This window comes from Dasypus novemcinctus, chromosome 10 (assembly GCF_030445035.2).
Source record: "Dasypus novemcinctus isolate mDasNov1 chromosome 10, mDasNov1.1.hap2, whole genome shotgun sequence".
Taxonomy (NCBI): Eukaryota; Metazoa; Chordata; class Mammalia; order Cingulata; family Dasypodidae; genus Dasypus; species Dasypus novemcinctus.
In genome coordinates this window covers 75,403,139-75,430,721 of record NC_080682.1, presented here as the reverse complement: position 1 = coordinate 75,430,721, position 27,583 = coordinate 75,403,139, and the positions used below count along the sequence as shown (strand labels likewise).

Below are 27,583 nucleotides of genomic sequence, written 5' to 3'. Positions count from 1 at the left end.
GGAATGGATGTGGCTCAAGCAGTTAAGTGCCCGCCTCCCACATGGGAGGTCTCAGGTTCAGTCCCGGTGCCTCCTAAAGACAAACAATAAGCAGACAACAAGCAAAAAAAAAAAAAAAGTAAGCAGACTATGAGCAAAAAAAGCCCAAGCAAGACAACAAGCAAACAACAAGCAGACAATGAGAGAAAAAAAAAACAAACGAGCAAGATAACAAGCAAAGAATGAGCAAAAAACAAACAGAAAATGAGCAGGAAGCAATTGTGGCTCAAACAGTTGGGAACCCACCTCCCACATGGGAGGTCCTGGGTTCGGTTCTGATGACTCCCCCTAAAGAAAAAACAGACAATGATCGCAAACAACTAACAAAAACAATGAGCAAAAACAATGAGCAAACAGACAAGGGAGCCATCTCAGGGGGGAACAATATTGGTCATGGAACACCATCTTTTGAAGGAAGATTTAACTATTGGAAATAGCCAAAAGTCATTTAAAGCCAGACCTAGTGAATAAAGTAAGAGATGATCTAGTTAAAACTATTTCTAGTGAAGAAAAAAAAAAGGAGCCTCATATAACAAATAGTTCTTAACTGGCTGTGAAGACAAATCCCAAAACAAAGAGTTCCAAAAGCTGTTTTCCATCATTATAGCATCATTACAAAAAGGAGAGAACCTGTAAAAAAACCCATTTTTAAAGAGCCAACCTTCAATTTCTGATATATCTGACATTTAAAAATAAAACCAGTCTCATTTTTTTCCCAGTCTCCCATTTGACTTTGTAAGTCAATAAGTAGTTGAAGGAATTCAGAGGAGGTGTCCATTATTTAGAGATGGAGAAGTAAGGGAAGGCTTTATGATTGGATGGGAGCTATACCGAGAACAAAAGCATAATGTATCCATGAAAATTCAACTAAGCAGTCACATCTTTTCAAACTACCCATTACACTCTCTCTAACTAGCACAGATAATAACTTAACAACCACTTTAGCTGATGGAGACTCTTCTCTGCTCTCCTCCTGTGACCAGAGTTGGGGGTGACCACATAGTAGAGACAGATAAAGCAAATTTCTAGTAAGTAATAATGCCAAACATTATTTGAAAAGAAATACTCGTTCTTATTTAACATAAAAGACAGAGTACCTCTTTGACTCAGGAAAAGAAACTGAAATCATTTCCTATGCTTTTATAATTGCTTAAATGTGAACTAAAGCAGAACTAAAACTATATAAAGATGCATGTGTGTAATTACATATATGTAACTATATATACATATATTATAACTATATTCATGTGTCTATAAATTCTAATATAAAATTGTGTATCAGTTTACTTTTGGCAGTGAATAAAAAGTATGCTTAAGTTCTAAATCAATCATTGGAAACATGGCATCTGTAACTCAAAGCAGGATTCTGAGTTAAGAAGATCCACCTCTTCAAAAATATAGGACTATACAGTAGAAAGGGTATGCATAGTCTTTGGGATATGAGAACTGGTTTCTATATCACAGTAACACACAGTGTTACCTTCCATCATCTGAGACAGAAACTACTGACTGCCAAATCCTCGGAGGCAGACATGCCAACTCTCTACCCATATTCATTCTCTTCCTACTTCTAGACACCTTGATAGGATATATTTCCCAGCCTCCTTTATGGTTAGGTGAGGTCATGTGATGGAATTCTCACCAATGAAATGTAAACAGAAGAGATATGAGCCACTACCAGGCCAAAGCTATAAAAGTGCATGCTTGTCTCTTTCCACATTCTTTCCCCTGGATTTCAGCAATCTCAACTCAACAATAAGCCCTGTGAGATGAGAGAAGGCAAGAAAAAAAAATGGATGGAGCCAAGAACTCTGAATTAGCACATGGGAAAGAGTGGCCCAATGACCTGAAACACTTGTTCTGGGCTGTTATATGACCAAGAAATAAACCTCTGTTATATCTAAGTAGCTACAATATGAAATATTTATTACAACAGTTTAGCCTACCCAACTAATATAATCTCTTTGCATCTCAGTTTCCTCATCCACTAATATAGAATAACACCATCTTTTCGTAAGATTGTTATAAGGACGACAAGAAATGATGCCTGTAAAGTGTTTAGTATAATATCTAGCACACGGTAAGCACTCAATATATGGTATTTATTATTTCTACATTAGTAAATTACAGAAGAGATTTTATTTTTAAATATCTGCATTTACACAAATTTTACTTTACCTCAACTTCTCCATCATTGTTATATCATTTTCTGAATGTGACTGAGAAGATAAAATTAATTTTTTATAGTACAGTTGTAAATTAAACCAATATTTGAAGAACTATTAAAAATTAAATTGAATGTAAAGCAGAATGGAGGGTTGACCAGATAAGTGGTGAATTTCTACTTAAGTCTTTTTTTAAACCCCAAAATCCAAGATGCTACTGCTAATTTCTATCTTTGGTAAGGCAATCTGATTATTACCTTTCAATCCTTCAATGAAAGTATCCCAGACACAGGGATTGTTAGTGTAACTAAGCTTGATACTCTCCTTTGCTCTTTTCAAGTCCAGGAGAAAAAAGTACTTCTTTAGAAACTGACAAGCTTGAATGTCAGGAGAGCACTGTTGTAAAATGAGGTCTGTATGTCCATTTGCACATTCCATGTTAGAATTCAATACATTCAACTCTAAACACAGTGTTGTCAATTCGGCCAGGTCCTTCTGAAGACTGCTGGTTATGACGCATGGAGACAACACTTGGAAAACATCATCCAAGGGCTCCCTCAGATTACTTACAGGTTCACCTGCTGTTTTATCAACAATTTCTTCATTGTCTAAAGAGTCCCTTTTTTCTTTTTCATCTTCATCTAATATTCCTTTGTTAGATTCATCAAATTGGTTGGATTTCATGGATGAGTTGCCAGTATCTGAAATACCTGAAAAATCCTTCATGGCAAATGATTTCTCTAACTGTAAAAGCCACTTTTGTAAAACCTTTCTCAGAGACTTGGGTTCAAATAAAACCAGTGGATCCTGTAGCACTGTCCTATACAAGACAGACAAACATAAAATTTGTTTAATGTGTTTTTAAAAAACAAATTATTCCATGCTAAATGAACTTAACACAGACAACATACTTACCTAGTGTAAATATTACTTTTTAAACACTTTAAGTAATAATTATCTCAGTAAGTTGACAATGCAGAGAATATTAACTTCGTAGTATCTTACTAATTCTTGAATTTCAATGCCAGATTAGACCATCTCTGCCCTAGATTGTCTCAAGACCATTATGTCAATGATTTCAGAAAGTCATTCCCACTCACTATAAAACTTTCTCATTCATAAATACTCACATTGCTTCTGCTGTTGCTACTCTGAGTTTTTGGAACTTGTCTTCTTCTGGAATTTGACTTGTTACTTCTTTTTCTCCCCTAAAAAGTGTGAAAAATAAAAATAATATTCATAGTATTATTAAAGAGAATCAGAACTTTCTTAGGCAAAATTCTCTGAACATAAAGGCCAGTACTTAATGTTGTATGAGACAAAGAGATAAGTATAAAAATAGTCCATGTCCTCAAGAAGGGTAAGATCTAGTAAGAAAGAAAGAAAAACATGCAAACAACTAACTATAATATAAAAGAGAATAAAATGAATGTTAAAGAGCAGCACAAGGATTGTGCTATGGAAGCACAGAAAAAGAAATCTTTATTCTGATTAGGCAATCAAGGGAAGCAATCTCAAGGAGGTAGCATGTGTTAGGGAAAAATGGTGGAAGAATACTCCAGCTGAAGACACAGCATGAAGAAAGCTGGTGAGGTGTCAGAGTACATGCCCAGTTCTCTGACTAGACTGCCATTTAGAGGACATAGAAGGATGTAGTTGGAAATGAGGATGGAAAGGTAGGCTAAGGTCAGACTTAGGAGGACTGCCTTTAATGCCATGACAATATATCTGTCCTTTTTTTCTATAAACATCATGGATTCATTATAAGTTATACTTAGGATAATATACTTTTAATTTCATCTGTCCGGGTATAAAGGACCTGTGGGTCTCCCTCCAAGTTCTTAGATGAGTGCTTAATTTTTCTGCGTCAAATGTCCATATTCCCTAAACTATAACATAAGGCAGAGGTCAGATGGGCATAGCATTTCTCACTCTGCCAGGCCAAGAGCTCTGCTACAGCTCTACTGTAGAAGAACTATACCACCACCATGTAATGGCAAGGGACATGACAGGACATCAGTGCCAATGCTCTCATCTTACAGGTTAAAGAGCACCAATGACTTACCCATGCTGAGCAGAAGCAGAGACATTAAAAGGCCTAGATCCTTGGCCATTCTACTCTTAATCTAATATTCCTTCTCTGACATCCCTAGTACCGAAAAGATTAGGGGACTGTAGGGGTAGGAAGGTGAGAAGGACCATGCAGGGGAAAAACAGAAGAGATGCTGGATTAAAATTCTGCCTTAATAGATTTGCAGTGGGTCAAGATAATTTTCCAACTTTCTGGAATTTATGATTTTTATGAGCTATACAAACAATCTACAATGAACAGAATCATACATGTGCCTTCCCCAACATGACATGGCTGTATTCAAACTGGCAGCTGGCTCCCCCAGAATTTACACAGCTTTATATGCAAGGCTTACCCAGTGTCTTCCTCCTTTGGGAAAATGACTGGACTCATATCTTCTTCACATAACTGTTCATCACCCCTGGGTTCTGGTCCCACTTTCATATCAGGGCTGGCATGAAGGGTGCCAATCTTCTCAGTAGTTTTACGCACAAAGCTAGAAACACTAAAAGTCAAATACCAAAACACTAACATGAAAAAATCTCAGTACTGCCAAGAATAAAAATTTTAGTACCTGAGTTCTCTACGGTCCAGGAAGACAACTTGGACTTTATAAAAAGAAAGACTCTGTTTATAGCAACTTTGCAAATCACCTATGTATTTCACATAAAGCCAAATAAAATTCACAACATAATGATTCACTTTGTTTACTAAGTTCCCCTAAGAAACCAAAGAGTTAGTGCTAAAGAAAATGCCTTTAACTGCAGTTGTGCCTGCAATGTTCTGTCAATTGAAGCAAAGTAAGCCACATGATCACCTGCCTCATTCTGAGCAGAGAATAATAAAGTACTTCTTCATAGAAATTCAGCTGCTATCTAGTTACAAAAGACCAGGGGTTCTTAACTAGGGGTTCACGGACCCACAAGGAGTCTGTAGGAAGATTACAGGGGGTCTGTGAGCTTGAACTGAAAATTCAAAAAAACATTTACTTTTGTGGGGACATATGGGTGTGAATGTGATATATTTGCTAAATAATATACAATATAGTATGGACTTAGTAAGGGGTCCATGGTTTTCACCTGAAAGGCAAAGGGGTCTGTGGAACAAAAAAGGTTAAGAACCCCTGCAATAGACCCTTCTTAAAAAGCAAAACCTGTATTCAATAAGAGTCAGATCAGCAGTTTAATAGTAGCACAGTCTTCTCTGTCAAACTAAAATGTCAGTCCAGTCCTATGAGCTAGAAAGAGTTCAGAAAAGATTCCAGGCCTTAGCCCAAGCTTAAAAAGGATCAAGAAATGCCAAATGATATATGGAAACTGTTCCCATCTGGGATGAGAAAAAGTAGGTTTTTAAAGTTTTGTTCTGTCTAGAGGAAAAAACACATCAGTAATAACTCAAAAACCCATCTATTCAAAGAGGGAAGATAAATAACCTAGAGATTTCTTTTTCTCATTTTAAAAAGTCTTTTCATTTCTCAGCACAGAGTACCTAATGTGACAAGTGAAGTAAAATCAGAAATGGAATTAAATGACATGACTAATTGGTTTACCTTTCCTTGACAGCTTGAAGAGATACGAGAGGAGATGGAGAGCGAAATGGTAATGGAATGCCGAAGGGGAGAAAAGTTTCATTCTTATCTGTCTCAAAAGTCACTGGAACATGAGAAACATTATCTAATGAATGGAATCGGGGGAAAAAAGAAACAAAATCTAATCACATGGAAGTTTTTTATCTTTAAGGAAATGCTGAAATGAATAAGCCAAAAGAAATGAATGATTCAATACCAAAATCACAATGACCCCGATACAAATGGGCATAACACAGGCTTACAAGATGTACAGGATGGTCCACATACAAAACACTTAGGCAGGTACCTTCATTTTCCTACTAACTCTGAATCCCCATAAATCATAAAGGAAGTTTAGAGTCTCTATTAATCTCTTCTTAACAGTTCAGTCACAGGGAAACTTGAACATCGGATAGTGAAAGCAATGGACCCCAAAACTGTAGTAATTTTTCATTCCTGATGGAAAATAATTTGGTTAGTCAGGATAAAGTCTTTCCACTCTTTTGGTTATGATCTCCTTTCTTAACTTCCCAGGATTTTGATCAAAATTTAGTACTTTACCAACATTAGCTTAAACATAAAGGAAAAAAAAACTAAACATAAACCCACTCTCCAAGTGGCAAGTCAATCTACAGGTCTAAATGGAAGTCTATCAAATAGAGTAATAAAATTAATTAACATCTTGTAGAAAACTCTATGCACAATACTGACCACCAGAAGTCACAGGAAATAATACCTCATTATCAGCAACCAACAAAAGACACATTCTTCACCTTCATTTCCCTGTGAGCCACAACAGTGATCTGGCTGATCCTCTTCCTGAGGTAAGGTGAATTCTTTAAGTCTCTCATCTTCTGAAAGGGTTTGGCTGTGCAGGGAACAAGAGTCTTCATCTGACTGACTGCCTCTTCTACTACTAATGATACGATAAATACCAGAGTCCAAGATGCTGAAACTTTCCTAAAAACAGAAAAAGAGAATTCCAACAAGTAAATTTCTCCTTTATAACACAATACAGCTTTTTAAGAAAATACCAACACCAAAGTAGAAAGTCAGTAACAACAATTACGCTTCTTCAAGGAAAACCATAAACTAGGGTTTGATATCTGGCAGCTGGGTTATTCTGATTTGCTATTGGTCTCATGCTACCATATTTCTCCATCTTATCTACATAAGGCCTGGAAGTTAGAATGGGAATTAAATGAGACAATCCAGGCCCACACTAGACTCAAATTAGCATGAAGCAACTAAAATCACTATTAGGAACAACTGAACTTGTGTCAGAGGTCACATGAGGTCTCATATGCATTTGGGAACCAAAAATAACAGTGGCAAAACAAAAATATGCCTACATGACACATCTAATCAGAGGTGTCCTTTAACTATTTAACATTTGAAAGAACTCCACTACGTGGAAAGAAAGGTAAGTTTTGGGATGCTGGAGGTGAATAAGTACAAACTAAGGTGGGAAAATCTTACTCTACAGAAAAGCCCTTTTAAAAGCTCAGATTACCTACATGTGATGAAATGGAGCTTCTTCTACTGCTGCAAGCTGAATCCAAAGGTTCAAATTTTAAAATCAATTCTTCCAGTTGAGAAATTAGATCACTAGAGCTTGAAAGGTCCAGCTGAGATTTCAAATGCTCCAATTTATCTATAGTCAAAGTTTTTCTTGCCTAATAAAAGGATTAAGTAAACATCCATGGATATTGTCTATAATAGAAGAGTTTACTATAAATAAATCCTATTCAAATAGCCAATATTTTTAAATAGGTAAATAAATTTTAAAAGGCCTAACAACTGTTGAAAGACCTAATGAAAATCATCATAGAAATTAAGAATTTAATCAAGAGTTAACCATACACATAATCATTCTCTTTATTTTTTTTTTTAAAAATTTTTTTATTTATTTTTCTCCCCTTCCCTGCCCTCCTCCAGCTGTCTGCTCTCTATGTCCATTCACTGTGTATTCTACTGTGACTGCTTCTATCCTTATCAGTGGCACCGGGTATCTGCGTTTCTTTTTGTTACGTCATCTTGTTCTGTCAGCTCTCTGTGTGTACGGCGCCATTCTTGGGCAGGCTGCATTTTCTCCTGCGCTGGGTGGCTCTCCTTACAGAGCGCAGTCCTTGCGCGTGGGGCTCCCCTATGCGGGGGACACCCCTGCATGGCTCGGCACTCCTTGCGCGCATCAGCGCTGCACATGGGCCAGCTCCACACGGGTCAAGGAGGCCCAGGGTTTGAACTGTGGACTTCCCATGTGGTAGGGGACGCCCTATCCATTGGGCCAAGTCCACTTCCCTAATCATTCTCTTTAAAACAAAGCCTGAAGGGGAGCACATGTGGTCAAGCGGTTGAGCACCCACCTCCCACATAGGAGGTCCCTGGTACCTCCTGAAAAAACAAAAACAAACAACAAGCAAAACAAACAAAAAACCAACTCAGGGATAATAATGGGGTTCAGTGGTTGAATTACCAGCTTCCCATATACAAGATCCTGGGTTCAATCCCTAGCCCCTGGTATCTCAAGAAATAAAAACAAAACAGAATAATAACCAAAAAACCCACAAACAAACAAAAAGAAAAGGCTGAAATTCAAATGAATTTGTGGGTAAATTTAATATTTTTAATAAAATGGAATGTGCACCCTCTTTCTTACCCTCCATCCAGAGAGTAAATATCTATCATATTTACTTTGGGGACTTATTGCTGCTTTATCCATAGGTCACATAGAAAAAGCTAATAAAAACAAGCAATTTTATAACACAATCCTGTAAGCTAGAATGGTTTTACCAATCCAAGAAAAACATGTCTAATAAGCTCTTTGACTTACTCTGCTGGCAATGACAGAATTTTGGAACAGACAGCAAGTACAAGCAGCCAGGTTCCACAGGCCTTTCCTTAGCAGGCGCTCCACACAGCGTTCCACAGATAACAGGGAAAAATGTGAGACTTTCCCATTTAGGTGCAGACAGAACAGCTCATTCTTGTAGATAGCCACATCTTGAATGTCTACAAAATCCACGGAGGTAAACACATAGGATGTTAACCAAATATTTCTTTTCCATTTTTGCAAGGACTGCAACTATTCTAAGAAATGCACTTCTTATATAGGGTTTGACTTCAATGAATTTCATCTCTATGTTTTATTCTTGCATTTCAACAAAGAAATAGAACTACAGACATTTACTATTCTGAAAAGATCAAGAATATAGGATACGGTACAAGAAACACGTTTCTGACTTTACATCCTATGTTTAAAATGGTATTTTCTATAAATGGACATTTAAAAGAGGGCAATCTAAATTAGAGGTCAGACTATACCATTTCTGAGAGTTATAACCTGATGTTCAGTAAATAGATTTAAATACCAGATGTAAATCAACAAACTGTGAGAAAATACTTATCTTGGCTGAACATCTTGAAAGGACTTAAACCAGGACATCCTTAAGAGAATTTGATCCATTAGAAATCAACGTTCAGCAGACTAGTAAGTAATGGTTTCTTTCTCTTTGTTTTTACAAAGCAGAAAAAGACCAAAAGAATCAAGATAGAGTCTCACTAAGCAGTAATGCTAAAAAACCTAGATCTCTCCCATTTCTGGTTTTAACCAAAAGAATACACAGTTTTCTTTGTTTCAGCCACATAAAATGGCTGCTGCTCCAACAAGGACTTTTTGAATCCTAAACTACTGAAACACAAAATAGGAATTAAAGCAAGACTTCTAACAGGGCTAGGTAAGTGGGAGTAGGGGTGTGGGGGAAAGTAAGCCATTTAGTTTTACAGCAGGTGCTAAAATTTAAGAATAAATTAATAAAGTGTTTTTAATTAGCCACAAAGAAATAAATAACAATATACAAATCCACAAATGGATTGAGAAGCACCTCACAATAGGAAACTTCTATGATTTTAGTCTTTAAAAAACATATCACTCCATTCTATTTCTCTACCTTTGACACTGCATGAGAATCATACTACAATAATTAAATTTCTCACAAGCATGAGATGAAAAATTACATAGGGCAGAAAAATATAATTACCTTTGACTTCACTCCAAAGAAGAACTTGAATATTCTGGGGTATAAAAATGTAAATTCCTCTTTCTGTCCAAGTCAGTACACAATGCTCACTGCGAGAAAAAATGAAAGAATTCGGGAAGTGGATGTGGCTGAAGTGATAAGGCCTCCACCTACAATATGGGAGGACCTGGGTTCAAACCCTGGGGCCTCCTGGTGAAAAAAGAAGAAGAGAAAGCGTGCCTACACAGCTAGCCAGTTCCTGCATGATGAGCAGAGTGCCTGCACGGTAAGTGGACTGCCCACGGTGAGCAGAGTGCCTGCACGGTGAACCGCGTGGGTGCCCGCATGGCAAGCTGAGTGTCCTTGTGGCTGCTCACATGGTGAGCCAAGTGCCCACATGAGTGCCCATATGGCAAGCCAAGTGCCTGTGCGGTGAGCCGAGTGCCCATGAGAGTGCCCACATGGCAAGCCGAGTGCCCACGAGTTGCCTGTGTGGTGAGCAAGTGCTCATGTGGCAAGCTGACTGCCCACATGACTGCCTGTGTGATGAGTGAGTACCTGCATGGTGAGCCGAGTGCCCACGTGTTGTGCCAAGTGCCCGCGTGAGTGCCCACGTGGTGAGCCAGTGCCCACATGGTGAACCAGTGCCCACACAAGTGAGTTATGCAGCAAGATGATTACGTGACAAAAGAGAGATGAAGGGGAGGGTCAAGGTGAAGTGCAGCAGAGACCAGGAACTGAGCTGGCACAATTGACAGGGAACCTCTCTCCACATCAGAGGTCCCCAGAATCGAATCCTGGTGAATCCTAGAGGAGAAAGACTCAAAGAGAAGACAAAAAGAGAGAAACGAATACAGAAGATCACATAGCAAATGGACACAGACATCAAAAACAGGAGGGCCAGGGAGGGAGAGGGGAAGGGAAAAAAAAAAAGACAATGAAAGAATTCAAAAGACTCCTAGTTTGCTAGGATATAGAAGTATAACCCTGCAGTATCTATCCAAGCAGATATATTAGCCCTATTTTATAAAAAATGAAACAGAGGCTCAGAGAGATTAAACAATATGCCCAAAGCCGTTCAGTTTGAAAGAAGAGTCAGAATTTAGATGAAGAATAGTCTGGCTCCAAAATCCTGGATTTTTTCTCTACACCTCACAAAATTCATTTCCTAACTCATTTATCCTCATGAACTCACCCACTGTTACCTAGAACCCTGATTTTTACTCTAAAACTACATTCTCAAAAAGTTACAGATTCCTAACTACTGAACTCAGTAACCCTTCTCTCATTTCCTTTCTTTTCCTTCTCGAGCCCAGATAGTAACCGGCCCATTGAATATTTCTTCCTTCCTAAGGGAAGCAGATTTGGTTCAACTGATAAGAGCATCCGCCTACCACATGGGAGGTCCAGGGCCTCCTGCCCCATGTGGTGAGCTGACCCACATGCAGCGCTGATGTGCGCAAGGAGTGCTGTGCCATGCAGGGGTGTTCCCTGCATAGCGGAGCCCCACATGCAAGGAGTGTGCCCCGTAAGGAAAGGTGCCCTGCACAAAAAAAGCACAGCCTGTCCAGGAGTGGCACCATACACACGGAGAGCTGACACAGCAAGATGATGCAACAAAAAGAGAAAGAGATTCCTGGTGCTGCCTGACAAGAACGCAAGTGGACACAGAAGAACACACAGTGAATGGACACAGAGAGCAGAAAATGGGGGGCAGTGGGGAGGGAGATAATTTTGTTTTTCAATCTTAAATAAATAAATAAATAAATCTCACCTCCCTGGACTTTCTTGGTTCTCTACCTTGCTCTATAGTTCTCTGACTACTTTTCATCATCAGTCCTTTTCTGCTCATCTCTTTCTATATTCCTTTCCTCATAAAGACACTTTCTCAAGGGTGCTACTAACATCTATATTTAAGCAACTGTCAAATATTATTATCTGATTGTCCTCAGATCTGTTTGTTCTTGTTCTTACACAAAATTCCTTTTTGGATAGTTCATCCAAACCTTGCATTAAAACCAAACTCTCTCTCAAAAATCAGCTCATCTTTCAGATTGCCTAACAAGAGATTCCCAAGATGTCCAGGAAGATGGCAGACTAGAAAGACATGGGACTCTCTCCTCTCCCAGAAAAATAGCTAGAGGACAGGCAGAAATGGCCTGCAAAAAAATCTTCTACGGTTTAGACACCAGGGTAAGGTTAGACACCTCCCAGAAGACAGAAGGACAAAGGAAAAGAATTGTGGCAGCATGACAACACAAAACCCAACAACATTCATGTCATGGGAATTTCAGAAGGAGAAGAGAAGGGAAAAGTTCAAGAAGAAAGAGGATTTCTGGAATTAATATTTGAAAATTTCCCAGCTCTCACGAAACAAATGAACTTACATATCTAAGGGGCACAGCACACTGCAATCAGAATAAATCTGACTAGACCTACTCCAAGACACATATTACTCAGAATGCAAATGTCAAAGATAAAGAGAAAAAAAATTGAGAGAGCAGCAGGGAGAAGCAAACCATCTTGTACACAGGACACCCAGTAAGACTTAATGCGGATTTCTCATCAGAAACCATGGAGGTAGGGAAGCAGATTTGGCTCAACTGATAGAGCATCTGCCTACCACATAGGAGGATCAGGGTTCAAACCCAGGGCCTCCTGACCCTGGTGAAGCTGGCCCACACACAGTGCTGATGTGCACAAGGAGTGCCGTGCCACGCACAGGTGCCCCCCATGTAGGGGAGCCCCATGCACACAGAGAGAGCTGATGCAGCAAGATGACACAACAAAAAAAAAACCACAGATTCCCGATGCCACTGACAAGAATACAAGTGGACACAGAAGAACACATAGCAAATGGACAAAGAGAGCAGACAACAGGGCAGGGGGAAGAGGAGAGAAACAAACCTTTAAAAAAAAAAAAAAAGAAACCATGGAGGTGATAAGACAGTGATGGATACAATTAGGATACTGAAAGAGAAAAACTGCCACCCAAAATTTCTTTATCCAGCAAAACTGTTGTTCAAATATGAAGGTGAGTTTAAAATATTCACAAACAAACTATGAGAGTTCATTAAAAAGAATACATTTTTGCAGGAAATATTAAAGAAAGCCTTAGAGCCTGAAAGAAAAATACAAGAGAGGCTTGGAGGAGAGTAGAGAAGAAAGAAGAGCAGAAAGGATACCCAAAAGAGTAAAAAGACACGAAAATAAGATATGACATATGAAAACCAAAAATAAAATGGTGTAAGTAAATAATGCATTTACAGTAATATCGATGAATGTGAACAGATTAAACTCCCCAAACAAAAGATAGAGGCTGATAGAACGGACTACAAAACATGAAAGAAAAGACGCAAATAAATAACATCTCCTGCTGATTCTAAGAGACTCACTTTAGACCCAGGGATACAAACCAGCTGAAAGTGAAAGGAGGAAAAAGATATCCCATGCAAACAGCAACCAAAAAAATGCAGGTGGTATCAGACAAAACAGACTTCAAATGCAAAAAAGTTATGAGAGATAGAGAAGACCATTATATATTAATAAAAGGGACAACCTACCAAGAAGAAATGTCATAAATATCTAAACACCTAACCAGGGTGCCGCAAAATACATGGGGCAGACTCTGGGAAAACTGAAGGGAGAAATAGACATCTCTACAATCATGGTTGGAGACTTCAACACACCACTCATATCATTAGACAGAACAACCAGACAGACAGAAGATCAACAAGGAAACAGAGGACTTTAAACATGGTGATAAATGAGTTAGACCTAACAGATATACATAGAACGTTATATATTCTTCTCAAGTGCCCTTGGATCTTTCTCCAGGAAAGACCACAATGCAGTTCTTAACAAATATAAAAAGACTGAAATTATACAAAGCACCTTCTCAGATCATAATGGAATGAAACTGAAAAACAGTAACAGACAGGAAAGAGGTAAATTGGCAAATGTGTGGAGGCTAAACAACACTCCTAAACAATCAGTGTGTGAGAAGAAATTGGAAGTGAAATCAGTAAATATATTGCGACAAATGAAAATAAGAACACAACTTATCAAAGCTTATGAGATATGAGAAAGGCAGCCTTAAGGGGGAAATTTATAGTCCTAAATGCCTATAATAAAAAAGAAGAGCTAAAATCAAAGATCTAACTGAACAAATGGAAAAACTAGAAAAAGTAGAACAAATCAATCCCTGTGAAAGCAGAAGGAAAGAAATAATAAATTTAGAGCAGAAATAAATGAAATTGAGCAGAAATAAATTGAAATTGAAAAAAAAATAGAGAAAAATCAACAAAACCAAAGCAGAAAGGATAACCAAAAGAGTAAAAATTGACAAGACCCTAGCCAGACTAACAAAAAAGAGAGAGAAGCTACAAATAAATAAAATCAGAACTGAAAGGGCGAAGTTACAACTGACCAAACAGAAATAAAGGATCATAAGAGGATATTATGAGAAATTGTATGCCAACAAACTAGACAGCCTAAATGAAAAGGACAAATTCCTAAAAATGCAGAAAAAACCTACACTGACACTACAATAAATACAAGAACTTAACAAACCAATCACATTTAAAGAGACTTAAGCAGTTATCAAAAATCTCCCAACAAAGAAAAGCTCAGGACGAGATAGCTTCACAGTTGAATTCTACCAAGCATTTCGAGAAGAATTAATGCCAATCCTGTCTAAACTCTTCCAAAAAATTGAAGAAGAGGGAAAATTACCCAACATATTTCATGAAGCCAACATCACCCTAATACCAAAGCCAGATAAAGACACAAGAAAATTACCAACCAAATCTCTCTAATGAACATAGATGTAAAAATTCTCAACAAAATACTTGCAAATAGAATCTAACAGCATATCAAAAGAAGTATATACCACAACCAAGTAGGATTTATTCCTGGTATGAAAGGCTGGTTCAGCATAAGAAAATCAATCAACATAATACACCACATTAACAAATAGAAGGAAAAAAAAACACAATCATCTCAATCTATGCAGAAAAGGCATTTGACAAAATCCAGCATCCTTTTTTTTTTTTCTTTAAAATGTTACATTCAAAAAATATGAGGTCCCCATATACCCCACAACTCACCCACCCCAACTCTCCCACATCAACCACCTCTTCCATCACTGTGGCACATTCACTGTACCTGGCAAATACATTCTGGAGCACCGCAGCACCACATGGACAGTGGTCCACACTGTAGTCCTTTCTTGATAAAAACACTTCAAAAGATAGACGAGGGGCGGCAGACTTGGCCCAGTGGTTAGGGCATCCGTCTACCACATGGGAGGTTAGGGCATCCGTCTACCACATGGGAGGTCCGTGGTTCAAACCCCGGGCCTCCTTGACCCGTGTGGAGCTGGCCCATGCACAGTGCTGATGCGTGCAGGGAGTGTCGTGCCACGCAGGGGTGTCCCCCCTGGCCCAGTGGTTAGGGCATCCGTCTACCACATGGGAGGTCCACGGTTCAAACCCCGGGCCTCCTTGACCCGTGTGGAGCTGGCCCATGCACAGTGCTGATGAGCACAGAGAGTGCCCTGCCACGCAGGGGTGTCCCCCGCATAGGGGTGTCCCCCGTGTAGGAGAGCCCCAAGCGCAGGGAGTGCGCCCCGTAGGGAGAGCCGCCCAGCACGAGGGAAGGTGCAGCCTGCCCAGGAATGGTGCCACACACACAGAGAGCTGACATACCAAGATGACGCAACAAGGGGAAACGCAGATTCCCGTGCCGCTCACAACAACAGAAGTGGACAAAGAAGATGCAGTAAGTGGACACAGTAAACAGACAACTAGGGCGGGGGGTAGGGAGGAAGGGGAGAGAAATAAATAAATAAATCTTTTTAAAAAAATGATAGAATAGAAGGCAAATTCCTCAATATGATAAGAGGCATATATGAAAAACCCACAGCCAAAATTGCACTCAATGGGGAAAGGTTGAAAGCTTTTGCTCTAAGATCAGGAAGAAGACAAGGATGCCTACTATCACCACTGTTATTCAACATTGTGCTAGAAGTTCTAGCTAGAACAATCAGAAAAAGAATAAATAAAGTCATCATAATAGGAAAAGTAGAAGAAAAACTATTTGTGGATGACATGATACTTTATTTAGAAAGTTCTGAAATGTCTATGAAAAATATACTTGAGCTAATACAATGAGTTCAGCAAAGTGGCAGGATACAAGATCAACACGCAAAAATCAGTAATGTTTCTGTACAACAGTATTAAGCAATCGGAGGAGGAAATCAGGAGAAAAACAGATTTATAATAGCAACAAAAAGACTCAAATACCCAGGTATCAATTTAACCAAAGAAATAGAAAACCTATACGTAGAAATCGATAAAACAATGTCAAAAGAAATCAATGACAACCTAAACAAATGGAAAAACATGCCATGTTCAAGGATTGGAAGACTAAGTATCATGAAGATGTCCAATTCTACTCAAACTGATTTACAGAGTCAATAAAATACCAATCAAAATCCTACCAGTCTACTTCACAGAAATATAAAAAGGCAATTATTAAATTTATTTGGAAGGGAAAGTGCACCCAAATAGCCAAAAGCATTCTAAAAAAGAAGAGCAACATGGGAGGAATTTCACTGCCTGACCTTGAAACATACAACAAAGCTACAGTGGTCAAAAGAGCATGTTACTGGCATGAAGACAGACATATTGACTAGAGCAATAGAGTTGAGAGTCCAGAAATAAACTCTCACCTCTTTGGTCAACTGGTTCCCCACAACCCTCCTAGATGGCTCTCTCATCTGTCTGCTTGTTGTGACTGCTCATTGTCTCTGCTCGTTGTGTCTGCTCATTGTCTCTGCTTGTCTTATTTAGGAGGAAGTAGGTCCAACAGCCTGAGCCACATCCACTCCCAACTGGTTTTATTTATTTTTATTTTTATTATTTTTTTCCAAACCCTTGTGTCAAGGGCTGTGAGGGTGCTGATCTGCTACATATGAAACCCTGACCCAGAAACAGGTCATTTACAAGTCGTTTAGTACCAGGTTCCCCACAAACATGCAGTGCATGATGGGCAAGGGGGTGGCCTCCCTTCCGGCCACACCCCATTTCCCAGGACAAGGGGCTCTTCGCACTGCACCCTGGTCCCGATGCGCCACGAGGGGGTGCCGCACACACATGATGGCCTGCCAGCAGAGACGGCCAGGGGCTGGCTATCCAAGGCCAACCAAGGCTCTGTAGTGCTGCCCTATCATTCCACCTGGGTGGGATTCTGAGAGGAGTTCAGTCATAATCCCACAGATGTTAGCTTTACCCCATTGGCTCCTCAGTCACCAACTGGTTTTTGACAAACCTACCAAGTCCATGTTAACGGGACAAAACAGTCTCTTCAACAAATGGTGCTAACCGAAAGAATGAAAGGGAACCCTTATCCAATTCCCTATATAAGAATCAACTCAAAATGGATCAAAGACCTAAATATAAAACTCAGGACCATAAAACTATTAGGAAAAATGTAGGAAAACATCTTAAAGACCTTGTGGTAGGTGGCAGTTTCTTGGACTTTACACATAAAGCAAATACAACAAAAGAAAACAAATAAATGGGACTCCTCAAAATTAAACACTTTTTCACCTTACAGGACTTTGTCAAAAGGGTGAAAAGGGAGCTGACTCAACAGGAGAAAATACTTGGAAATCACATGTCCAATAAGGTTTTATGTCCAGGATATAAAAAGAGATGTTACAACACAACAACATAAAGACAATCAATTCATTTAAAAAATGGGCAAAAGATTTGAATAGACATTTGTCCAAAGAAATACAAATGGCAAAAAAACACATTAAAAAAATGTTAAACATCACTAATGATTAGGGAAATGCATATCAAAACTACAATGGGATATCAATTCACACCTATCAGAATGGCCACTATTAAAAAGACAGAGAACAACAAGTGCTGGTGAGAATGTGGAATGGTATAGTAACTGTGGAGGACTGTTTGGCAGTTCCTAAAGAAATTGACCATAAATTTTCCATGTGAACCTGCAATACCACTACTGGGTATACACCCAGAACTGAGAGCAGTGACACAGACATCTGCACACGGATGTTCATAGCGGCATTATTCACAATTGCCAAAAGTTGGAAACAACCCAGGTGTTCATCAACTCATGAATGGATAAATAAAATGGTGTATTCACACGATGGAATATTATGCAGCTGTAAAAAGAAATGTGAAGTCATAAAGCATATGACAACATGAATGACCCTGGAGGACATACTTTTGAGTGAAGCAAGCCAGACACAAAAGGACAAATGCCATGATTACGCTACTATGCACTAAATATACTGTATAGCATACTATATGATTCTATTTATTAAAAATATAAATATAGGGAAGTGGATGTGGCTCAACCAATTGGGCACCATATGGAAAGCCCTGGGTTCACTTCCCAGGGCCTCCTTGTGAAGGCAAGCTGGCCCACGTCCACGGAGAGCTGCCAGCCCGCGTCCACAGAGAGCTGGCACAGCAAGATGATGCAACAAAGGGAGACAAGCAGACACAGAAGAACGTGCAGCAAATGAACACAGAGAGCAGACAGCGAGCAAGTGGCAAGGGGGGGGATAAATATAATAAATCTTAAAAAATATATATATATAAATATAAATCAATTTATAAAGATAAAATTAGATTAGTTGTTACGTAGGGCTGGGGAAGGCATGCTATTAATAAGTGGTGTGGAGTTTTTCTTTTTGAAGTAATGAAATGGTTCTAAAATTTTCTGTGGTGATGATGTATAACATTGTGATTATAATAAAAGTCCTTGGTTATATACTTTGGCTAGATCATATGGTAGGTGACTATATCTCAATAAAACTGCTTAAAAAACAAATAAATAATTGTGCAAGAATAGCCAGAAATAGCAGCTATGTACAGCAGAGGAAATACAGAGAGATTGAGAGGTAAAGAATTTTCTTGTTTGTTTTTAGTTTATTATTATTGAAATAATGAAAATACCCTAATTATGACTGAAGTGATGAAGGAGCAATTTATGATTGTGCCAAATACCACTAATAGTACACTTTGGATGAATTTTATGATTTATTAGTATATATCAATAAAATCTGTTGTAAAAAATGGAATTGTTAAAAAAAAAAAAAGATGGTATTATCAAGAACAAACAAAATAACCAGATTCCCTCTTTACTCTTTTCTCCCTTGTTCAGTCATTCCTTAAAATCACTCATGCCAGTCCACTTTTTTAACAGATTTTTTACTGAAGTATATCATTCATACACGAACGTGTATAAACAGTAAGTGTATAGTAAATATTGTGAACTTACAAAATAAATACGCATAACATCATACAGGGGTCCCACACATCACCCCTCCAACAACACCTTGCATTGCTGTGAAATATTTGTTGCAAACTATGCAGCCAAGAGCATGTCAAAATATTACTAACTACAGTCCCTATATTACATTTGGTGTATTTTCCCCCAACCCACCCTATTTTTTAAAAGTATGTTTTTATTACAGAGGTTGTACACTTACAAAACAGTCATGCACATGTGTAGAATTCCCATACAATACTCCTTTACCAACACATCACACCGTGGTGGAACATTTGTTACAGATTATGAGTTAATATCATCAGACTATTACCACCAACTATGGTCCATAGCTTATACTTGGCACACTTTTTCCAAACATCACCGGTATCAACACAGTATATGTTTGACATTGAGGCAAGAATATTATAGTTTTGCTGTTAACCACAATCTATAGGTCACACCAACTGTAGTTTTCCCATTCTCCACATTCCCACCATCCTGCAATAGTGATGTACATTTCCTCTAGCTCACAGGACACTCTTGCATTTGTACCCTCAACCACAATTCTCATTCACCTCACTGTGTTATTCAGTCGCGAGATTATTTTTTAGGTTTCTTTCAAATGACATTTACTTCCTCAACTACCCTTTTCAGCCATAATCCCATTGATAAACCAGCTGCTAATCACTATATTATCATCAACTCTATCCATTTCTACACTTTTACAGTCAAGTTAATTAAAACTTCTACTTATATTAAGCATCAGTAGCTCTTTTCAACACTCTTCTTATCTCCTAATAACCTATACTCTAGGTTTTAACTCCATGTGTTTATTCTTTATAATTAGTTCATATTAATGAAATCATGCAATATTTGTCCTTTTGTGTCTGGCTTACTTTGCTTAGTAAAATAAATGCTTTTTTTAAAAATTTCTCCCCCACCCTCACCCCATTGTCTGCTCTCTGTGTCCATTCATTGTGCGTTTTTCTGTGTCTGTTGTATTCTCATTAGGTGATTCTGGGAACCCATCCTGGGACCTTCTGGAGTGGGAAAGAGGTGATCATTCTCTTGCGCCACCTCAGCTCCCTAGTTCGTTGCCTCTGTCTCTTCTTTGTGTCTCTTTGTTGCATCATCTTGCTGTGTCAGCTCTCTGTGTGGGCAGCACCACTCCTGGGCAGGTGTACTCCTGAGTGGGGTGCCACTCCTACACAGGGGGCACCCCTACGCAGGGCAGCACTCCTTGCACGAAGCAGTACTCCGCATGGGCCAAGAGGCCCTGGGTATCGAACCCTGGACCTGCCATATGGTAGGCGGAAGCTGTATCAGTTGAGCCACATCTGCTTCACTAGTATAATGTCTTCAAGATTCATTCATGTTATCATATGCATCCCAATTTCATTTCTTCTTACTGCAGCATAGTATTTCGTCGTTATATATATATACCACATTTTGTTTGTCCATTCGTTGTTTGATGGACACTTGGGTTGTTTCCATCTTTTGGCAATTGTGAATAACACTGCTATGAACATTGGTGTTCAGATGTCTGTTTGTGTCAGTTTTTAGTTCTTCTGGATATATTTCTAGTAGAGGAAGTGCTGGATCATATGGCAGTTCTATATTTACTTTCCTGAGGAACTGCCAAACTGTCTTCCAAAGAGGCTGCACCATTTTACAATCCCACCAACAGTAGAGAGTTCCTATTTCTCCACATCCTCTCGAGCATTTGCTGTTTTTTTAATAATGACCATTCTATGCAATGTTAGATATCTCATTGTTGTTTTGATTTTCAGTTCCCTAACAGCTAGTGATATGGAATATTTTTTCATGTGCTTTTTGGCCATTTGTATTTCCTCTTTGAAGAAATGTCTGTTTAAATTTTTTGCCCATTTTAAATTGGATTGTTTGCTCTTTAATTGTTGAGTTGTATGATCTCTTTATATAGAATGTAAATCAAATGCTTATCAGATATATGGTTTCCAAATATTTTCTCCCATTGAGTAGACTGCCTTTTTCCCTTCTTGAAGAAGTCCTTTGAATAACAGAAGTGTTTAAGTTTGAGGAAGTCCCATTTATCTATCATTGCTTGTACTTTCAGTGTAAGGTTTAAGAATCCACCACCTACCACCAAGTCTTAAAGATGTTTCCTTACATTTCCTTCTAGGAGCTTTAGAGTACTTGTTTTTATATTTAGATCTTTTACCATTTGGAGTTAATTTTTGTATAAGCTGTGAGGTAGGGGTTTTCTTTCTTTTGGCTATGGCTATCTAGTTCTTCCAGTACCATTTGTTGAATAGTCTGTTCTGTCCCAGCTGGGTGGGTTTGACAGGCTTGTCAAAAATCATTTGGTCATAGATCTGAGGGTCTGTTTCTGAACCATCAGTTTAGTTCCATTGGTCCATGTGACTATCTTTAGGCCAGTACTATGATGTTTTTTTACCACTGTAGCTAGGTAATATGATTTAAAGTCTGGAGGTGAGAGTCCTTCAACTTCTCTTTTCCTTTTTAAGATGTTTTTGGCTATTCGGGGCCTCTTACTCTTCCAGATAAATTTGATAATTGTGTGCTCCATCTGTTTAAAAAATGATGATGGAATTTTCACTGGGATTGCATTGAATCTGTATATCAATTTGGGTAGAACCGACATCTTTTTTTTTTTTTTCAAGATGTATTTGATTTTATTTCTCTTCCCCTTCCCCTACCTCCCTGCTGCCAGTTGCCTGCTCTCGTGCCCATTCACTGTGTGTTCTTCTGTGTCCACTTGCATTCTCGGCAGCACGGGGAATCTGTGACTCTTTGTTGCGTCAACTTGCTGCGTCAGCTCTCTGTGTGTGCGGTGCCACCCCTGGGCTGGCTGTACTTTTTTCGCGCAGGGTGGCTCTCCGTATGGGGCACACTCCTTGCATGTGAGGCTCCCTTACACAGGGGACATCCCTGCACGGCACGGCACTCCTTGTGCGCATCAGCACTGCGTGTGGGACAGCTCACCATGTGGGCCAGGAGGCCCTGGGTTTGAACCCTGGACCTCCTATATGGTAGGTAGACACTCTATCAGTGAGCCACATCTGCTTCCCAGAACTGGCATCTTGATATTTAGTCTTCCAATCCATAAGCATGAAATGTTCTTCCAATTATTTAGGTCTTTTTTATTTCTTTCAGCAATGCATTATAGTTTTCTGAATATAAGCACTTTACATCCTTGGTTAAGTTTATTCCTAAATATTTGATACTTTCAGTTGCTACGGTAAATGGAATTTTTTCCTGACTTCCTCCTCTGATTGGGCGTTATAATTATATAGAAACACCACTGATTTTTGCATATTGATCTTGTATCCAGACATACTACTGAAATCATATAGCAGCTTTTTTGTAGATTTTTTGGTACTTTCTAGATATAGAATCATATCATATGCAAATAGTGAAAGTTTTACTTCTTCCGTTCTAATTTGAATGCCTTTTATTTTTCTTGCCTGATTGCTCTAGCTAGAACACACCAGTCCTTTTTATTCCTACTGTCACTCAACCACCCAGCTACTCAACACTTCTGCCTCCTACCACCAGTTTTCTCCCCTTCAAATACACAATGGTAAAATAGTTTGTATAACTATATAACACTTCAGCCTCTGCCCTGATGTTCTCTTTTTTTTTCTCCAAATTCTACTCAATTCATTCATTTTTTTGAAAGATATTACATTAAAAAAATATGAGGTCCCCATTCGCCCACACCGCCCCCACCCCACTGCCCTGATGTTCTTAATTTAGGGGGTTGGTCTTTCTCATCATAGCTTCAACCTCTTCTTCCTATCTTACCTCATAATGCTCCCTTTCAAGAACTTTCTGTTTTACAAAACTGTGATTAACTGTTCCCTGAATACTCCACTGACAACCTCCCCTTCTTGCCCCTTGTCAGAGCATTTCTCACCTTGAAATTTTCCCTTCTCTCAAGAATCATCAAATTTCTACTCCCTCTGACATCCTCCCACCAAGCCCATAACAACTGCTCCTTCTCCTGCACTTGGCCTATTTTTTGTCAACACTGTTCATTTGGCACTTAATCATTTATGACACCATCACAACTCTTATTTTTCATAATTGTTAATCTTTTTGTACAAATAAACTATATTTCACCAACAAAATTATAATCTTAAGAGTATAAGAACCAAGCTTCTTTCCTTTATGCTTCAAAGAATGCTAAAAATAGTAATACCATGTGATTATGAAACTAAATATAATATGTACCAAGAATTGGGTCCTCATGTAAATTTTAAACATTTTCTCAAAGTGAAAGAATAGTCTGCTGTCCCTTTAGGAAAGTAATCTTTGTCACAAAGATGAAAGAAATGGTCAGAATCCTAGTCCACACTAAGTAAAAATGGTAAGGCGGCCTTCAAGAGCCAGATGATAAAAAAGTGAGAAGCCAGAGGATTCCTAAGTAATGAGATGTAGGCTCATGATTTTGGAACCAAACTTGATATTCAGCTTGGAAAAATTCCTCAGGAATAATAACCTAGATTAAATGAGGAAAAAAGCTGACATGATAGCTGATATTTTCCAATTTAGACATCTCTCATCCACTTATCCCTTCACTGATAAAAACAGACTGGGACACAAGCCTAACAAGACTGTTTAAAAGGTCAAGGAGAGGAAAACTAACACCAATGTACCCAAAGGAAACTAAGTGTCTACAGATGTCCCCTTGTGGAATACATGGGTGGTGACAGTAAACTGTACAAATGAAAAGAAAATAAATGGAAACAATAGAACTCCTCTACTCATATTTTTCATGAAATTCGTTGAATTCATTAATTTAACCATTGTGTGAGAGCCTTGTATGTGCCTGGGTTAGTCTTCTATAAGCCTGGTAAAAGAGTTTATTTAGGGAAGTGGATTTGGCTCAACAGATAGCGTGCGCCCCATAAGGAGAGCTGCCCAGCGCAAAAGAAAGTGCAGCCTGCCCAGGAATGGCACCGCACACACAGAGAGCAGACACAACAAGATGATGCAACAAAGAAACACAGATTCCTGTGCCGCTGACAACAAAAGAAGCAGACAAAGAAGAAGACGCAGTAAATAGACACAGAGACCAGACAACCGGGGACGGGGGGAAATAAATAAATAAATCTTTTTTTAAAAAAAAAAGTCATTTCTACCTAAATTGATTTACAGATTCAACATAATCCCAAAAAAATTCCAATAGCCTTTTTTTGCAGAAATGCAAAAGCCAATTATCAAATTTAATTGGAAGGATAGGGGCCCCGAATAGCCAGAAATACCCTTAAAAAAGAATGAAGTTGGAGGACTTTCATTTCCAGACTTAAACCATATCCATATTACCTCGCTACAGTGATAAAAACAGCAGGGTACTGGCATAAAGAGAGACATACAGACCAATGGAATCAAACTGATAGTTCAGAAATAAACCTTCCATCTATGGTCAAGTAATTTTTGACAAGACTCTCAAGTCCACCCAGATGGTCAGAACAGTCTATTCAATAAATGGTACTGGGAGAACTGGATATCCATGGCCAAAAGAAATAAAGAGGACCTTATCTCACAACTTATACAAAAATTAACTCAAAACAGATCAAAGACCTAAATATAAAAGCTAGAACCATAAAAATCTTAGAAGAAAATGTAGGGAAACATCATCAAGATCTTGTGGTAGGTGGTGGTTTCTTTTTTTTTTTTTTTTTTTAAAGATTTATTTATTTATTTAATTTCCCCCCCTCCCCTGGTTGTCTGTTCTTGGTGTCTATTTGTTGCGTCTTGTTTCTTCGTCTGCTTTTGTTTCTTTGTCCGCTTCTGTTGTCGTCAGCGGCACGGGAAGTGTGGGCCGTGCCATTCCTGGGCAGGCTGCACTTTCTTTTCACGCTGGGCGGCTTTCCGCACGGGCGCACTCCTCGCGCGTGGGGGCTCCCCCACCCGGGGGACACCCTTGCGTGGCACGGCACTCCTTGCGCGCATCAGCACTGCGCATGGCCAGCTCCACACGGGTCGAGGAGGCCCGGGTTTGAACTGCGGACCTCCCATGTGGTAGACGGACGCCCTAACCACTGGGCCAAAGTCCGTTTCCCAGGTGGTGGTTTCTTAAACCTTACACCGAAACCACAAGCAATGAAAGAAAAAAATAGAGAAATGGGACCTCCTCAAAATAAATACGTCTGCGCTTCAAATAACTTTGTCAAGCAGGTAAAAAGGCAGCCTACTTAATGGTAGAAAATATTTAGAAACTGTGTATCAAATAAGGGTTAGATTTCTATGTTACATAAAGTGATCATACAACTCAACAAGAAAAAGACAAGCAACCCAATTCAAAACTGACTTGAATAGACAATTGTTCCAAAAAGGAACTACAAATGGTCAAAAAGCACATGAAAACCTGTTCAACATCACTAGCTATTAGGGAAATGCCAATCAAAACTAAAATGAGCTATCATTTTACACCTTATAGAATGGCCATTATTTATAAAATTTTTTTCAAATTACAAGCACTGGAGAGGATATGGAAAAATAGGAACACTCCTTCATTGTTGGTGGGAATGTAGAATGGTGCTGCCTCTGTGGAAGACAGTTTGGCAGTTCCTCAGGAAGCGAAATATAGAATTCCCATATGATCTGGCAATCCCAATACTAGGAATATATTCAGAAGAACTGAAAGCAGGGACACAAACTGACATTTGTACAATGTTCATAGTGTTCACAACTTCCAAAGATGGAAACAACCCAAGTGAAAAATCAACCAATGAATGGATAAACAAAATGTGGTATATACATATGATGCAATACTATTGAGTTGTAAGAAAAAATGAAATCACGATGGATATGACAACGTGGATGAACCTTAAGGACATTTGTTGAGTGAAGTAAGCCAGACACAAAAGGACAAATATTGTTTGGTCTCACTAATATTTTAGAATTAAATATGATAATAAATTCATGGGGTTAAAATCTAGAGTACAGGTCACTAGGAGATAGAATGAGGGTTGAGAAGAGGGAGCTGATATTGAATGTATGTAGAAATGTTAATAAGGTCAATTGTAAATGTTTGGAAATGGATAGAGTTGATGGTAGCACATTAGTCAGTATAACTAACACCACTGATTTACAGATGTGATTATATAAGGCTGAAAGGGGTAGTCTAGGGACATAAATGTCAATAGAAAGAAAGCTAGAGGAGAATCTTGGGATTTTAGAACATAGTGAGCTCTGTGATGGATGAGGATTGTGGATAGCATTACAGATACAAGAATTCTTCCATGAACTAGAACAAATGTACTTCACTATTACAGGGTGTTAAGAATATGGTGATACATGAGAAAAATATAACTAATGTGACTTATGGACTATAGTTTTAACAGTAATTTTGTAATTTTTTTGCATCAAGGGCAACACAGACAGGTACTATTTCAATGCCAAGAGTCAGCAATAGGAAGTATAAGGGGATAGGAGATCGGTCTTTTTGGAGTAATGAAAACGTTCTAAAATTGACCAAGGAATGACAGCACAACTCTGTGATGAACCTGAGAGCCACTGAGTGGACACTTTGGATGTACAAGGCATGGGACTGTATAACACACTGAACCCTATAGTGGAAGATGGACTGTGGTTAACCATACAAATATGAGGACATTCTTACATGAACTATAACAAAAGTACAATACTAATACATGGCATTAATGACAGGGTAGTTAATGGGAAAAATACACCTAACATAAGATATAGACTATAGTTAGTAGCAATATTTAGATGTTATTGTATCAATTTTAACAAATGTTCCACCACAGTGCAAGGTGTTGGTGGTGGCGTTGTGTATGAGAAACCTATAGGTTATGGATAACTGTTTTGTAAATTCACAGCTTCTCTAATAAAAACGACAAAAAAAAAGTTCCACAACCATTAATATGCCTGCTTGCTACTGAACAATACATATGAGCTCAGTTTGAAGCTTGCTTTCGTTGCAACATCTCACAGGGTAGAGGAGGTAATGAGGGAGTGAGTATCTGTAGCTTTTATCTCTAATTATCAAAGTTCCCAGGCAATTACAAACTCCCCAATTAACTTAGGTCAGTCTGAAACAGAAAGGAAGCACATTTCACCATCTGTTCATTCTTCTCATATGCAGAACTCTTTAGGTAACATGGTCATTTCCTAACTTCCTAAAAATAATTTAAAGCAAATGAAACTTCAAAAAGCTAACTGCCTCTGAGCAAGAAACAAAGAGAAAAGGCTAACTCTGTGTGTGTGTCTATGTGTTTTGTAAGGATCAAAGGGAAAAACTTACCTAAGATGCAAGAGTTTGCGGAAAGACAAAGACTGAGCGGATCCAACTGTATGATCATACTGGGGTTCTGATCTAGGAAGTAAACACTTCCATTAATGATTTATGACAATATAAAATTATACTTTTCCT

The 27,583-nt window shown here is 38.7% G+C and overlaps 1 protein-coding gene across 11 annotated transcripts in view; it reads right to left on the bottom strand.

Moving 5' to 3' along the window:
- HPS5 (HPS5 biogenesis of lysosomal organelles complex 2 subunit 2) overlaps positions 1-27,583 on the bottom strand; it is a 52,780-nt gene that overhangs the window by 11,692 nt on the left and 13,505 nt on the right. For 9 of the 11 annotated variants that reach the window (XR_011649931.1, XR_011649932.1, XM_004484266.5 and 6 more), the window contains 9 exons: positions 27,455-27,526; positions 9,883-9,971; positions 8,676-8,854; positions 7,360-7,518; positions 6,616-6,802; positions 5,825-5,948; positions 4,631-4,780; positions 3,335-3,412; positions 2,462-3,024 (listed from right to left, as the gene is read on the bottom strand). Coding sequence is in view for 9 of the 11 variants with exons in the window: in XM_004484266.5 (XP_004484323.2) it covers positions 2,462-3,024; positions 3,335-3,412; positions 4,631-4,780; positions 5,825-5,948; positions 6,616-6,802; positions 7,360-7,518; positions 8,676-8,854; positions 9,883-9,971; positions 27,455-27,526 (1,601 nt within the window). In the remaining 2 variants the exon portion in view is untranslated. The remainder of the gene's footprint in view (positions 1-2,461; positions 3,025-3,334; positions 3,413-4,630; positions 4,781-5,824; positions 5,949-6,615; positions 6,803-7,359; positions 7,519-8,675; positions 8,855-9,882; positions 9,972-27,454; positions 27,527-27,583) is intronic. The other 2 variants (XM_058305660.1, XM_058305661.2) reach the window with 1 other exon arrangement.